This window comes from Mchenga conophoros, linkage group LG1, assembly GCF_057382185.1.
Source record: "Mchenga conophoros isolate Kocher_MC1m ecotype Shallow Benthic linkage group LG1, M_conophoros_male_GT1.1, whole genome shotgun sequence".
In the NCBI taxonomy this organism is placed as follows: Eukaryota; Metazoa; Chordata; class Actinopteri; order Cichliformes; family Cichlidae; genus Mchenga; species Mchenga conophoros.
In genome coordinates, this window is record NC_140526.1 from 12,637,734 (window position 1) to 12,654,007 (window position 16,274).

Here is a 16,274-nt window from a genome sequence, read left to right on the forward strand (position 1 = left end):
GAACAGCAAAACGTCACACACCCAGCACTACTGAATAAATTGTTTTACATATGAAAATGTAGATAGTTTAGTACCATCTCCCTCAATGTGATGCTCAATGCAAAAAAAAAATTCAAAATAACTTCTTAGATCAAAGAGTCTGCCGTCCAAAACTCCAAATACTTGAATCTTTCCAGCTTTTGGTGTTTAAAGTATTTCAGAGGAAAATTTGATAAATTGAAAGGATCAGATTGTAAGCGTCTGTGTTTGTTTGTCAGATGGACGTATCAGGAGTTCTTCAGCCGTTACCGAGTGCTGATGAAGCAGAAGGACGTCCTCGCTGACAAAAAGTTGACCTGCAAGAACGTTCTGGAGAAATTAGTGCAGGTCAGATAGTTGGTCCCTTGCTTCATTTTACAGTTCTGTGTTATAAAACAACAGATTAAAACAACTCTTAAATCATGACTGAGTTCGTTTCACCTCTGATCACTGCTTCTTTTGTCCCTCAGGATCAGGATAAATATCAGTTTGGCAAGACTAAGATCTTCTTCAGAGCCGGTCAGGTGGCTTACTTGGAGAAACTGAGGGCAGACAAGCTGCGTGCCGCCTGTATCCGCATCCAAAAAACCATCCGCTGCTGGTTGGCACGCAAGAAGTACCTGCGCAAGCGCAGTGCTGCCATTACCATACAAAGGTTCACCAGAGGATACCAGGCCCGCTGGTGAGAACTGTGGCACTTAACATTTTATCCAGCTAAAAACTAGAGGTGTGCAGAATTTGAATCCTGACTCTTGCTTCTCCTCAGCCTGGCCAAGTTCTTGCGCCGCACTCAGGCAGCCACTATCATCCAGAAGTACCAGAGGATGTACGTGGAGAGGAAACGCTACAAGCAGAAGCAGGCAGCCGCTCTGGCCATGCAAACCATCCTCAGAGCTTACATGGCCCGGCAGAAGTATCAGGCGGTGAGTCATGAAAACACTCCTGTTTTTAATATTATATTCTGTTATTCTATGTTTGCACAGTTTTCAGTGGACAGAAGGAAGTGTAATTTTTCTAAAATTCACTTTAATGTACTCGTATTTCTTTTCCTCTCTATCACTGCCTTTGTATGTGGCTGTAGCTGTTGCGGGAGCATAAGGCGGTAATCATTCAGAAGCACATTCGTGGCTGGTTGGCCCGGTGCTGGTACAAGCGCTGCCTGGAAGCCATCGTCTACCTGCAGTGCTGCATCCGCAGGATGAGGGCCAAGCGTGAGCTGAAGAAGCTGAAGATTGAGGCTCGCTCAGTCGAACACTTTAAGAAGCTCAACAAAGGCATGGAGAACAAAATCATGCAGCTGCAGAGGAAGATCGACGAGCAGGTAACACGTTGACCTGTCGTGTTATTTATTTATTTATTCATTTATTTATTTATTTTGTTCTCTATGAGGGTTTTTATTTAGCTTAACTTTTATCCTGTACACCCAGAGCAAGGAAAACCGGTTGGTCAACGAGAGGCTAGTCGGCCTGGAGAGTTCCTACACAGTGGAGAGCGAGCGAATGCGCGGCGAGCTGAACCGGTTGCGCGGGGTGGAGGAGGATGCCAAGAACAAAGCCAACCAGGTGTCCTCTCTGCTGGAGGAGTTGGAGAGGCTGAAGAAGGAGCTGAGTGCCACGCAGCAGGAGAAGAAGACCATCGAGGACTGGGCACAAAGTTACAGAGACGAAATGGAGAAAGTAAGACAGGAGCCACTGACGCATCTCTGTCCACCATGAATATTTAGCATCTTCATATTTCTCTTCATTGTCATTCACTTCTTTCTCTTCCTTTATTAATTTCCACATATTTTGGTTGCATACTGAACGCTCGCTTGCTGCGGATGAATTTAATCGCATCACTTTTTTTTCGCCGCCTCTCTTTCCCCTCCTCTTTCTCATGTCTCTCAGACTACTTCAAAAATCCACATTATTAGTTTGAAGCTAGAATCAACAGTGACCCCTAATAAGTAAAGTCCCCGGTAGTCTCCAGGAGAAATATATCATGTTTATCACAAAACTGTGTGTTCTTTTTTGCTTGACTACACATATTGGCAATTCAGGAGCCAGAGCGAACCGGGGGGAGAGGGGCACATGGTGGGCTCAGAGGGCGGTATTGCCCCAGGGCAGGTGAGCACAGGAGAGTAGTGATTTAGTGAGACAGCTGGTGTGTGTGTTGTTTTCTCTAGTTTACATTGCTTTGTCTTTCTTTACACTGTTGCCAGTGAAGGCTATTAGACTGAAGACCCAAAGAGTTGTGATAGTTTCGTATTTTTAATTTTCTTTTTGCTCATTAGGCCAAAGTACTGTTAGCGGGTTGAGCTACTGTATCAAAGATACATATTTTTGTTATTGTTTTTACTTATGTTTAGTTTCCCTTAGAGTGAAATCCCTCCAAAAATACTGATGTGCTTTTTGCAGGACATAGATTTAGGTTTAAAGGGATGTAATTGTTGGAAATGTTGCTTTTAGATAGAAAAATAACCCACACCACTGCACACAGTTGAGTTGACTCCCCTGTTGCAAAGAGACATTGGAGAACAGCACAGACCGAGTCAGACTCATTGCAGCGCTATCATAACATCTCTCATTACATTTCATTTCATGAGATTATTCTCATAAATCTAAGAGTCTAGTTTAAAAAAAATCTCAGCAACAAATGTGTCCCACACAGTATGTTCTGTAAGAAAGGTTTAATCATTTGTGATGTAAGGATCACATTTGTGTGTTTTTAGATGGTGGCAGAGCTGAAGCATCAGAACGGGCTGCTGAAGAAAGAGAAGGACGACTTGAATCGGTTGATTCAGGAACAGAGTCAGCAGATGACAGGTACGCATCACCGCATACATTTAAGTTACATCCAACAGCTCAGTTAATTTCATCTTTGCAAAGTTTGAAACGACTTGTTCTTTATGTTTTACCCCTCAGAGAAAATGACTCGTGCGATAGCAGAGGAGACTCAACAGCTGGAGACCGACCTGAACGAGGAGCGTTCTCGCTACCAGAATCTCCTGAGCGAACACCTTCGCCTCGAGGAGAAATACGACGACCTCAAGGAGGAGATGGCTCTTTCTTCGGTGAGCAACACATTTGCTCATGTACTGCGAGCAATGAGCCACATTTCTACACCTTTGTTTAAATGTTAAGCTTCCAGAAAAGGTGAGAACAGCAGAAATACTGACTCTTCATAGACTCTGTGGAAGGCAGATGCTTGGTAGTGTTCAGTGCCTAACTGCACTTTTAATCTGCAAGCGCAGCAGAGTGAGTGCGAGTCAATACTTGTTCAAATTAAAAGGCTTATTTCCTCTTTTGTCTGCAGAACGTCTCGAAGCCTGGCCACAGGAGAACAGATTCTACCCACAGCAGCAACGAATCAGAGTACACGTACAACTCCGAGTACGCCGAGTTGGAAGATGGTACCCGTGGCCGCGAAGTAAGAAAATTAATTGTGATCTGAAGATGGAGTTTCAACCATTAGGGAAACAAATCATTAAAGTTAAAGTGAAGCATAACCCTAACTGGAACACAAGTTAGGAGATGTTTAATATTAGTGTTTGAAAATGTTATTATAGTTGATGTTTATGTGCTTTAAGCATTTGCATTTCAATACGTTTCATGTGGCACATTCGTAATCGTTCTTCTCACATGCAGGATGTGACACGAGGAATCGACACCTCGCTAACTCTCAAGCTGCAGAAACGTGTCACAGAGCTGGAGCAAGACAAGCAGTTGCTGCGCAACGAACTGGAAAACAGAGAGGAGCAGCTGCAGCGGGCTAGTGCCATGGTACCTTCACCCATTTTCACTGCACTCACTGAAAAACAGATGATCTAAAACCAAAAGTTGAAAGGTCTGTTAACATGCAGTTCAGTCAGATAATGGATATTTGAGATGATATAGAATATAATTAGAGCTTGTTCAGGTTCAGGTCTTCCTCAATACTTATAAAATAAATTTGACGGTTATGGTAAAAAAATACAACTCAGACCAAAATCATCTACATGAATAATTATCACTACAGATTAAAAGTATATAAACGTGTTTTCGTTTCAGGCTCGTGGGGCTGAGCTGGAGTACGAGTCCCTGAAGGTAAGTAACATGACCATAGGTGTCCTAACCTCCACTCACTCCTCTGAATGACATCATCAATGCTTCTTATACAGCAAATGAAAACTAAAGTCAAATTTTCTGCTCGTATTTCTGACTGTAACTTCATCTTTCAGCGTCAGGAGCTCGAGTCAGAGAACAAGAAGCTGAAACATGACCTGGAGGAGATGAGGAAAAGTCTGCTCGGTAACGCTGCTACAGGCGCCGGTGCTCCGGGCTCGCCAGCTTACAAGGTGCTCCTGGAACAGCTCAACGCCTCCTGTGAGGAACTGGAGGTCCGCAAGGAGGAGGTGCTAATCCTGCGTTCCCAGCTGGTCAGTCAGAAGGAGGCCATGCACCACAAGGTAGCACTTGATATTCTTTATTTTGTTCACATTCAATTAGAGAAAAACAAACATGTGTTTGGCATGTTGTCATGTTTTACAAGGTCTCATAACTGTGAAGGTGGATGAAATGCTGCTTTTTTTACATCCACCTTCTCATATTTGTGTGTTTTCATCTCTGTCTGCGTTTGTTGTTGTTGTTAGTAAGCAGATAACAAAAAAATGGGTCAACTCTATTGACCCAAAGAATTTTTTTCTAATTTTAAGTTATAACTCTTGTTGTGTTTAAAACTAAAACTTCATTGAGCTTAGGATCGTAAAACGAGTCTTTATTTATTCGACACGTGAACTCTTTTTGGGGGTAAAATCATTGTTCACACTGCGTATTGACAATGCTTCAACCTGTCCATCGTGCCTAACTGCCCCGTCTCCACCTTCTCTCCTCCATTCATGCTTCCCCACAGGATGAGAAGGTACAGTTGAAAAATGGCATCAACCACGAGTATTTGACATGTTTTTTCATGGTCTGTGCTGTGTATGAAACATCCTCAGGCATCTCAGTGAAACACAGAATTACAGCATTTATTCTGGTTTCCATTTACAGCGAGGACGCTATCAGCAATGAAAAACAACATAAAACAACTGCTTTCCTGATTCAGTTGTGTTTTATTGTCTTTTATTCTGCATTAGTTTAACTTTTTGGAATGAAGAGATGCGACTCGCTGCCATTGTCTGCTTTCACACACTCAGTGAAACACATTAAGTCCCGTTCTCTTGAAGCTGTGTGAACATTTGTAACCTAAATTGAAGACTAAAGTAGAAAGGTCAAAGAAGTTACTGATATTTCCGTGTGGAGCAAGTATGACCGGTTATAAAATGTTGTAATACAAAGTTAAGTAAGTGGGTAAGAATCTGAAAATAAGTGAGAAATCCTTTGCTAAAGATAACTGAATCAGTGTAGCTTAATATTGGATAGACCCTCAATGGCCACTTTGTTAGGTACAAAGATGTTTAACTGCTTGTTAATCAAATATCCAACTGACCACATTACAGCAGCTCAGTGCCTTTAGGGGTGTAGACATAGTCAAGACAGCCTGCTTAATTTTAAGCTGATATACACAAATTTACTAGTGAAAATACTTTATACTTTATTTTAATACCTAATAAAGTATAATACTTTATTAATCCCAGAGGAAATTATGTTCAGAAAATTCTGAATTTGGTGCAAAATAACAGGAAAGCATGTACCCATTGTGCCTTGTATCAACAGTTCAGGCTGGTGGTGGTGTGCGAAATATATTCTCTTGACACACTTTAGGCCCTTTAGTACCACTTGAGCATCATTTAAATGTGTGGCCAGTGAATCTGTGATCAGTATAGATGTGCTAAAAAGTAATAGTTTAAGAAGACATAAGTAATAGATTTTAAAATTTCATATTTGGCTACAATTACATGTGTAGAATTAGTGGAGCGTTATATAATATATAAATATTTACCTGAATAGCATGGATATCTGACTGAAGCATAGAGGTTCTGCTTTTAAATGTTAATATGAATTCAGAGTTTAAGCCGCCCTTAACTCTAACTGTTCAATACAACATAATGAGGTGTAAACAGATCTAAATCACTTTAATATCAGATCAAGTTCAGATTTATGAGGAGACTGGGGCTCATCTGACACCAAGCAGTATTTATTTACAAAATTAAAAGAAAGGAAAAGAACAGATAATTAAAAGAAGTAAAATTAAAGAGTCAAGACATAATAGTCATGTTTATAATCAGACACTGTCTTCACCTGTGTATTGTACATTTGTCTTGTCCTTTGTCTTTGTGTGTGTGTGTGTGTGTGTGTGTGTGTGTGTGTGTGTGTGTGTGTGTGTGTGTGTGTGTTGTACTTCAGTATGAAAGCTCCCTGCAAGTTGAAATTGTGGTTTTTGAATAATATGAGTTTGTCATGAATAGGGATGGGTATTGATAAGATTTTCACGATTCCGATTCCATTTTCGATTCTGTTTAACGATTCGATTCTCTTATCGATTCTTATTTTTAAAAAAGGAGAACACTAAGGTCGATTAGCTCTTAAGAGATCCAGCCTACGGCTCTTCAATGGAGTGTCACAGGGTCCCCAGGAAAAAAAATTGTAAATGTAAAATAATAAAATAAATATTCTCCTGTAGCAATAACAAAGTGTAACATAAATTATTCTGTAGCAATTACACAAGAATATCCAGTAATGTCCCTGCCTACAATTAAACACATTCACTTACCAAAGTGAAATCGAGGGCATCTGCTGTGGCAGCCTTTTACCACAAACTGAGTCACTGCTCGGTGACATTCGTCTATCCTGGCCTGAAAGGAGACGCTAACGGTAGACTGCAGCGAGAACTGCCAGCATCTGAGGCAGCCAGACTCTGTCTGTCTCTCTCATCATGGTCACCTAAATGCACAGTAATGGCAGGTTTTGTAATAAGGCAGATCGCGCTAACATAATATGCACTGTTAGTTGATTATTTACCTGCCGCATTAACGGGAGAGGACGTGCAAACGTTACCGCTGCTGCTGGGTTGAGATTCACGAATCCGGAGCGGATTTAAAAACACGACATTCATTTAAGGTCATCGCGTGTTTTGAGAGCAAATGCTTTTGCATATTCGTAGTGTTTCCTCCCTTAAATTAAATATCTACTTTGCAAGTATTGCAAGTTGCCCTGTTGTCATCCGTTCTCGTAAAGTATAACCAAACTTTTGAGCATGTGAACCGCTTAGGCGCCGTGTTCCCTGCCAGGTAAATGACGCTCCGCAACGTGGTGACGTCATTCGGGGCGACTGGAATCGATAAGGGAATCGTTTGCAAAAATGGCAAACGATTCCAAGGAATTGAAACAGTGGGAACCGGTTCTCAACAAGAACCGGGTTTCGATACCCATCCCTAGTCATGAATACTTGAACAAAATTGATTGAAGGTTGTTTCAGATGGTTTAAAAAAAAAAAAAAGGCGATAACCGCAATACTGTAGATGCAAATATTATATGTATCAGATATACATATATTCTGGCTACCAGTGTCTCATTAGGTGAATGGTTCTTAGTCATGTATCCCAAAAAACATCAAAACTTTTGATCACAAGTGACAAGTATTGTTTCTCTATTGTCTCTTTGCTTATTTCCAGGAGACCATGACGGAGCCTTCAGTGTATAAAGATGACGTGTCCAAACTGAAGGACGACGAAGTCAAACAAGCTTACGTAGGCCTCAAAGACACCAACAGGTACTTTCTTACAGCCACTTCTCTTCCTCACCTCCATGTCTTTACTCATTGTCCTCCACTGGCTCACATCAACCTTTGTATGCTCTAGTGCCATTATGATACCGTGTATGTGTGAGCGCTGTGTGTGTGAATCCCTGTTTGTCCTGTCAGATCTCCTAGGTTCATGCGTCAGCAGCTGGAAGTCAGTGATCTCCTGAGTAGGCTGAGGTAACCGATGAGACGTGGCCGATGCATCGTGGAGCAGAGCATGCATGGCCACACTGTCGCTGAAATACTGGGTTATAAATGACATGTTACTGCAGCTGATTTCAGTCTGTAGTGCTGATGAAAGCTTGAGCAGCAGAGCGTAACATTTTTTTGGCCCTAAAAGCATGATGAATAACGCGCCTATTTTCATTATCACAGCGTCAAATAATGCCGCCGGCGTGTCTTACCCAACTCATCGTTAGTTTTTCCTAAAACTAATGTGTTCAGTGTCTAAACCAAATCTTCCAGTAAAACTGAAAGGGAAAGATGAAGGAGAAAAGAAAAGTTCACATCATTTTGGTATATTGTGGGCCTGATCTGTAATTTCGTCTTACTGATTGGAAACTATCTGACTGATTAGGTTCAGTGTTATTTATTTGTGAAGTGTGCCGATTGGATTTGAAAAATATGACGGATAGAAAAATGTTACAGAAATAATTGAACAAAAAAAAAATCCTTTAATCGATTAAAAATAGTTCCAAAAAAATGTGTGAAATTGAACATTTGAACTTCCTTCTGAGACTCAAAACATTTTGAAAATACTGAAAAAAAATGGATGGATGTTAATTTTATATTGATTTTTTTTGTTTTGAACTTGTTTGAAAAATATAATACTGCTGCATCTGTCTGCCCTTTAGAGTAATAAATAAACAACTAAAGCTCATGAAGACATTTTCATTACGATGAACTATGTTTAGGATGAAAGAACTTTATTAGGATAAACTAATCTAGTCCCCTAATTTTCTGTCTTTAATACTATATGCATATGACTGACTTCTAACGTTTAAAAAAAGAAAGTGAAAAAAGGTTTTAAAAAGTGAAGTAGGACGTGAAGACATTTTCTGGATGATTAACCCTTCAGCTTCCTAAAGCAGGTCTTTGTAACTTCTTGTACATAATGGTGGACAGACGGCAAAAACGGCATATTTGACGTGCAGGAGTGAGAACACGCTGCAAAATAAAGTATTAGATTCTGTTTTGGCCTAACAGAAAGAGGACGTTGTGTATATGTAGCTGTACTTACTGACATCAAGAATATTTATGTGGCTCATGAGGGAAGTGAGAAAATGGTTTGCATGGGTCAAGAGTTCTGTAACTTTAGTGGCTCTACAGTTGTTGTGACTTTATCTCTGTATTCACGGTGCTGTAGTTACTGCAGGACCTGCTTCACTTAACAGCATGAAAGCAGCGAGGGAGATGGCTTTGAGTTTCGGTTTGACTTTTACGCCCAAAGTGACTAACCGTGCCACAGTTTAGATCCCGATGTAGAGCTTCAGCCTCAGCTTTATAGAAGGAGTTTGGCATGAATGGTGCATGAAATGATTCATTTATGTTTTAATTGTTTTCATTATTACGCTAAAACAGCGATGCACAGCGTACTTGTAAGGAAGCGTGCATTTACACACAACCACAGACTGTATATAAAGGAGGGAGGCAGCAAGGAAGGAGATGCAGAAGAGGTTTGCAAACATTTGACTGCTGATTGCAAAAAAGTTACTGTAGAGAGAAATCTATTGGAAAATGGCCACATGAGCACCCTTCTGATGTTTTTGGGGTTTTTTTGTCTCAACACTTGATTCAAGTCTTATTATTATTCAGACCTCATATGCTGCACATGTTGTATCACTGTGATTTCCCCACTCCACTCTCCAAAAAAACAAATTAATTTACACAATACATTGCACGAAAAAAATACCTGATGTAGCAAATATGACAAAAATTAAAGCTCATGTTTGCAAATTAATATTTAATTTATAATCTTTTTAAAAATTTTGTCACAAAGTTCAACACAGAATTTTCCATTTTCAAAAAATGTAAATTTTCTGGTAATTATTATTTAATGGTTCAGGCTTTAAAGAGTTAATTAGATTTGACCCCTGCTCATCCAATTTCAAAACACGAAGATAGTAAAGTCCAAAACACGTCACAGCAGGGCTTCCATCTTTTATATACAGTCTGTGTGCACAACTAAAATGGAAAAGGGTAAAATGTTACAATCTCTGTATTTTAAAATGTTAAGTCAATTTACTTTTCCTCATAATAATTTTACTGGCTTCAGAACAGTGCAGACATTAGGCCTCATTCACAAATCTGCGCGTGAACATTTCAAACGTTTCGTGCAGAAATCCCAAATTCATCCATATTTTTTTTTCCTGAAAGCTGGTTTACAGCAGCTTCAGACTATCATGAGGGCCTTTCTGTCTCACACATTTTTGCCGAAAGCGTAGCATATTAAGGTGGCTTTATTAAAAAATTAATAATCCAAGCATATTTGGCACAATTAATTTAATAGAGATCATCCTAATTGACAGTTAACATCGCCTCTTTACTAAATGCTACTTCGGCATAATAAATGGCTTTGGGTGATGGATCAGGTGGTGCTCGTCCTTCACCGTTGCCTCCTTTTTCTTCTGGTCTGTTTCCAAGTTTTCACCGCAGCTCTGATGTCGAAACTTTTGCCCGTGTCACCTTTCGCTCCAAGTCTCTGGAGACACAATATTTACTGCCTCGGCTATTGCAGTCCAAGCTTTTCGCTCCTAAGGAAACACTTCAGAAAAGTGTGCCTTCTCTGGCTTCTACCTCAAAGCTCTCACTCCCTTTACTTTTTTGTTTTGTTTTTTTAGCAACCGTGCTTCCCTTTTCACTCTCGACTTCATAGAGAAACGGAGTATGACAGTTTCTAGACGGCAAAAAACAGCCACATGCCATTCAATATAGAATGATTTGGATTTGCACACGGAGGCGGCGGGAGCTAAATTTGAAAGTAATCTTGCAAGTTTAAACATTACTGTGCACAGTAACACGTGCACATTTTATTGAATGAGGCCAAATGTTTGACAGCTGATAAGATCAATGAGATCAGATTATAAATATCTACAGCGACAATGTTGTTTTACAGTAGAGCTTCCCTAAAAGTTCAACTTTGTATCGCTGCATTCATCCCTCTGTTTATGTCCCATTTCTTGACCTTTTCTGTTCCCACTGACTACAAAGTTCGGTCACTGGATCACTCAGTAAATGCAAGAACAAACTCATTCACTCACACACATATAAAATACTGCTAATTCACATCAGTAGGTTTATACCACTGTTACCTGCAGTGGTTGAATAAATGATTAAAGTGGACTTTTTCTTTATTTTCTGTTGTGCACATACTGTTACAGTAATGAGGTCTGCATATGTCCATCTCATCTCTGTCAACCATAATCTCAGGTTTGACACTAAAGGCTCTGTTCCAGATGTTCCTTTGTCTTTTTTACTCTTTGTGATCCCTGTGAAAGTAGTTATCTCTAATTTGGTCATTTCAGGCAGAGAAGCGCCACCTGCTGTTCTAACCTTGTTAATGAGGCGGCAAGATTGATGCAGCTGTTGTAAAAGACAGAAGGGGTTAGAAACGAGCGGAATAGGTGCACTTTAATGTATTACTGAAATGCATTGAGTCAGAAATAGGACTTCACACATCATCAGTACATCAGGTTTTACAGGTTTTCTTCCTTTAACTTTATGACATCACACAAATTAGTATTATTGTTATTTTGTGTTGAAGACCAGATGCAGGATGTTATCACACCTCAGATAAATATTCTTGCTCATGTGGTCCCGCTCACCCGATCACGTTTCTTTGTGCCATTGTAATGTTCATGTTGCTTTGTGTTGTGTGTCGGTCAGATCTGCTGCTCCAGACTTACGTAAGCTGAATGAGGACGGAGAGCTGTGGCTGGTTAATCAGGGCTTGAAGGAGACCATCAGGTTTAACAGTGTTTTTGAGCATGACACGTTTGCCTTTTTTCACGGGAAAGGATGTGACCCGTTGGTTTTCTTCGCTCACGTTTCTCTCTCACACTTCATTTCTCTCACATCAGTCTGTTTATTTTGACTGCCTTCTGATTATTTGTCTTCCTTATTGTTTCTGCCACACACTTCGCAGGGTGCTATAATGTAAAACTTTCTTTAGGTGTTGTGTAATGTACAGTCACTGATGCAAAGCTTTGGTTTGAGTTTCTAGATTTATTTCTGACAGTGAAGCAGGATGTGTCTTCGTACTGTACTAACCATGTTTTATGCAGCTATGAAAGCTTGTTAAATGTCAGTTGACCTTGGAATTTTTCTTCCTTTTATGCTGTGATGCCTTCGGCTTGTGAAGTTAGATGGGCTGAAATTTTTATCCACTCAAGTGTTTCCTCAATAACTGCTTACTATCGTTAAAAAGCTGTGAAAAAACTCTTAAGTGTTGTTCACAGACATTGACTGAGGTTAATCACTTTCTGCATGCTTTTTATTTTTTACAGTGTTTGCCTTTAAATCTTGAGAGGTCTGGTAGTGTCATGGAGCAGTTATTTTTCTCTGAGGGGGTTGCACTGTGATGTGTGTGCGTGCAGTACTTTAAATACATAATAAAGAGTTCAAACACATCCAGAGGAATATTTTAACAAGTTTTAGAAATAAAACCCAGACTACTATAACCTTAAAAACGGTTTAGGATCAGTGACAAACAGGCGGCTGCACACGAGTTCAATCCCCACCACAGCCGATAGCCCCATATTCCCAAAGCACAGGACACCTCGAGGAATGTGGGCGAATGTCTTCTCCAACCAGTCAACACATGTAGACTGGTTGGACAAACTCTCAAGAAGAAATATCTGCTAATCATCTTCGTACAGATGTATTATAAAATGATTTATGCATGCAGAAAAACAATTGGATCATAAAAACTAGTAAAAGAATAGAAGTCATTGTATAAACTATAGTACATAAAATGACTGATCCCTAAAAGGCATCAGCAAGAAAGGATTGCATCAGAGAAATTGATGGAAAAACAGAAAAACAATGTCTATCCACCAAGAAAGGCAGTCAAAGTTCTTTTTTAATAAAGCGTATGAAGTGCTCCTGTTGTACTAACTGCTACTGTAGTTTTCATAAAAAGATAGAAATACTGCATGTTGGTTGTTGAATGAAAACTGAACCTCTGTCAGCTCTACCTGCTCCGTTCCTGAGCCTGATCTCTGAGTACTGATTTGGCTCGGTTCAGTTTTCCTCAGAGAAACTTTTACTCTGAAGAGAGGAGGAGAATGAATGAGCGTTGTTCAGAAAGGCCGGACTCTGGGCTGCTGGTAGTGTCTGCACAGCATGCTGCTGCTGTCCTCAATCACCACTTTCTGGCGGAAACTACAGCTTCTCTTTCCCTTCTGCACTGGGCGTCTCACTGCCTTTCTCCCCCTCACAGTATGATGCTGATTTCTGTCTCTTTCTCTCTTACCTCTCTCAGGCTACTGGAGCACCAGCTGCAGACTCAGCGGAGGACTTATGATAATGAGGTGGAGTCGTTGCGCAGCGAGCTGCAGAACGTCAAGGAGGAGAACAACCGGCAGCAGCAGCTCTTAGCCCAGAATCTGCAGCTGCCTCCAGAGGCCAGAATCGAAGCCAGTCTGCAACACGAGATCACCCGGCTCACCAACGAGAACCTGGTACGCTGCAGCTTCCACACATAGATACGGGGAGGAGCTAAACTTTGTCTCACAAATTCAGCATAATTTTTAAATGATAAAAATAAAAACAACACACTTATACACACACCTAAGAATGGATTTTAGGTGTGTGTATACACAAACTTTTCTTGATATATATCCATATAACTACTGACAGCTACAGACAATTTGTATATCTTACACTCATATTAAATCTGCAATCACATTATTTATTATTAACAGGCCAAAAACCCACAGAATAATTTTAATTTGCTGTAAGTACATTACCACACACCACTGAGAAAAGGTCACACCCCCAACCAACGCTTCTGAAATAATCATTCCACCCCACGGTTTGAGAAAACTGGGACTACGAAGACTTTGGGGGACGGTCAACAGTGTGGATATTACACTATCCGTAAAGATGGCCACAGCTCATTTGACTAATACGTTACATCACTAATAATAAGACCACGGCTAAAAACTCTTCCAGTGGTAGAAATGTGAATAACAGCATTTCGACTGTGTGATTTGAGTCACTTTCATGGCCATACATACACAAACTAAACCAGCCGCTACAGAGCTGCGTCCCACACGCTCATTTGTGTGGATGGTGTCACCTGACAGGAACTCATGGCAGACGACCCCACGGCATCCCGAGAGGCTCGAGTCGTCATTTTACGGCGGATGGTTGTATGTAGAGACCGCGTGTGTGTTTGCCTGCATGTTTGCACGTTTCTGACTAACTGAGATTGTTCTGAATGAAATGCTGCAGGGTGTCGCTCTAATTCTCTGCAACAGTGTCTTGTAACTCACAGCGGAGCAGCACTGCGCCTTCTTCTTTTTCCTAACAGCCAAAAAATCCTGCAATCTTCCTCTGAAAAAAACCCCAAAACAAAAACCAGTACGGCAGCACTAATGTTGATTTATAAATCACACCAAGGAAGTTTTTAAATTCTTTTCTCTTCATCTTCTAACCTTTTGATTTCCGTGTTTGAGCTGATGTCCACTGCAAAGCCACTAACAGAAGAGTAGGATTCCTCCTTGTAGCCACTGGAGGGCGACATTGCAAAGCGGTCTGTGTCTGATGATGCTGTCTGTTAGTCCTCACTGTTCTCTCCTCTGTGTCCCTCGCTGTGTTTTTAGGATCTAATGGAGCAGCTAGAGAAGCAGGACAGAACAATCCGAAAGCTCAAGAAGCAGCTGAAAGTTTACTCCAAGAGGATTGGAGAGATGGGAGGTAAAGCGAGAAAAACCGAAGCCTGAAAATCTCTATTCATATATGCTCGTTTCCACCACATGTCAGCTGACTGTCACATGCCATGCTTCTTCCAGCCGGTCAAACCGAAGGCCAGACATCTCCGGGACAGATGGTGGATGAGCCGATCCACCCTGTCAACATTCCTCGCAGGGAGAAAGACTTCCAGGGAATGCTAGAGTACAAGAAGGAGGATGAAATGAAACTGGTTAAGAACCTCATCCTGGGTAAGAATTTAGAATTAATGATATAGTCCACTATCTAAAGCATTAAAGTAGATGGAAAGGAGTCCTGAAATTACTGAAACTCCCTGGAAACTGAAGCCTCAATTCACGGTTTGCACAAAATAAAATCTACAAATAAACTCACCCCTCCTCCATCTCTCCAGAACTAAAACCTCGTGGTGTAGCAGTGAATCTGATCCCAGGTCTGCCAGCCTACATCCTGTTCATGTGTCTGAGACATGCAGACTACGTCAACGATGACCAGAAGGTCCGCACTCTGCTCACGTCAACCATCAACAGCATTAAAAAGATCTTAAAGGTACGTATGCTTTTAATATTTGAATGAAGTTCACATTTTGCGTTTCCAGCTCCTTTGTTCTTAAATTACATTTTTGGATGTTTTTTTGCGTTAGATAACTAAAAAAGGTTCTGCAGTGAACACAAACTTCTGCTGATGTTTTCTTCTTCATCAGAAACGAGGAGATGATTTTGAGACCGTCTCTTTCTGGCTGGCCAACACCTGCCGCTTCCTGCACTGTTTGAAACAGTACAGCGGAGACGAAGTGAGGCCAACAACAATACACAAAACACAGAAAATGTCCCATTCCAGTACATACAAGGTTTTTCTAGTCAGTTCATCTGGTATCACTGTATTTAGATATTCGGGAAAGAAGGAATCTCTTTTATTATCTTGCTGTTACAGTCCTTTATATACTAATCTGTTAAAAATGACCAAAAGGACAAAAAATATAAAGCTTGACGTAACAAGCTGTTGTTTTGATTGTTTGTTTGTTTTTTGTATTGACCGACTGTGTCGTGGATTAATATTGACATCGTTCACCTTCTCTGACACATTGTTTTCTGTGCTTGTCTCAGCAATTCATGAAACACAACACGTCGAGGCAGAACGAGCACTGTCTGTCCAACTTCGACCTCGCAGAGTACAGACAAGTGATCAGCGACCTGGCCATCCAGATCTACCAGCAGCTGATCAAATGCATGGAGAACATCCTCCAGCCCATGATAGGTTTGTCCCTGTACATGTGATGTGTGTGTGTCACTTGATAAGTAATTTCCTGCTCCTTTGGTTCTTTTATGCAAACAAGCTTTAAGACACCTTTGACAGTTCAATATGGTCCAAAGTACTCACTGTATCTGCTCTTACTGATGTTACAGTTGCGCATCCATGAAAAAGAGGATTTACGAGGTGCAGTTAGGAGTTAGCCATAACTGTAAGCTATCAAAATAAAGAAAAAATGCTAAATTCTAGCTGAGGAATTTCTGAAATAAATCCATGTGATACTATAATTTTACTGCTATAAATGTAATTATAGACGAGGATTTAAAAATAGTAAGATTTTAGATGGTTGGTGAAGTTAGGAAGTTGCCATA

General features: G+C 40.6%; 1 protein-coding gene across 6 annotated transcripts in view; it reads left to right on the top strand.

Moving 5' to 3' along the window:
- The window catches only part of myo5aa (myosin VAa), a 64,590-nt gene that overhangs the window by 42,541 nt on the left and 5,775 nt on the right, over nt 1-16,274 (top strand). The window contains exons 18-38 of one of the 6 annotated variants that reach the window (XM_085263698.1): nt 258-366; nt 489-700; nt 785-941; nt 1,100-1,339; nt 1,446-1,694; nt 2,729-2,822; nt 2,922-3,070; nt 3,313-3,426; nt 3,645-3,779; nt 4,047-4,082; nt 4,217-4,444; nt 7,592-7,689; nt 7,840-7,896; nt 11,605-11,685; nt 13,202-13,400; nt 14,028-14,093; nt 14,547-14,640; nt 14,736-14,885; nt 15,047-15,201; nt 15,356-15,445; nt 15,759-15,909. In XM_085263698.1, coding sequence (XP_085119824.1) covers nt 258-366; nt 489-700; nt 785-941; nt 1,100-1,339; nt 1,446-1,694; nt 2,729-2,822; nt 2,922-3,070; nt 3,313-3,426; nt 3,645-3,779; nt 4,047-4,082; nt 4,217-4,444; nt 7,592-7,689; nt 7,840-7,896; nt 11,605-11,685; nt 13,202-13,400; nt 14,028-14,093; nt 14,547-14,640; nt 14,736-14,885; nt 15,047-15,201; nt 15,356-15,445; nt 15,759-15,909 — 2,864 coding nt within the window. The remainder of the gene's footprint in view (nt 1-257; nt 367-488; nt 701-784; nt 942-1,099; nt 1,340-1,445; nt 1,695-2,728; nt 2,823-2,921; nt 3,071-3,312; nt 3,427-3,644; nt 3,780-4,046; nt 4,083-4,216; nt 4,445-7,591; nt 7,690-7,839; nt 7,897-11,604; nt 11,686-13,201; nt 13,401-14,027; nt 14,094-14,546; nt 14,641-14,735; nt 14,886-15,046; nt 15,202-15,355; nt 15,446-15,758; nt 15,910-16,274) is intronic. The other 5 variants (XM_085263832.1, XM_085263900.1, XM_085263767.1 and 2 more) reach the window with 5 other exon arrangements.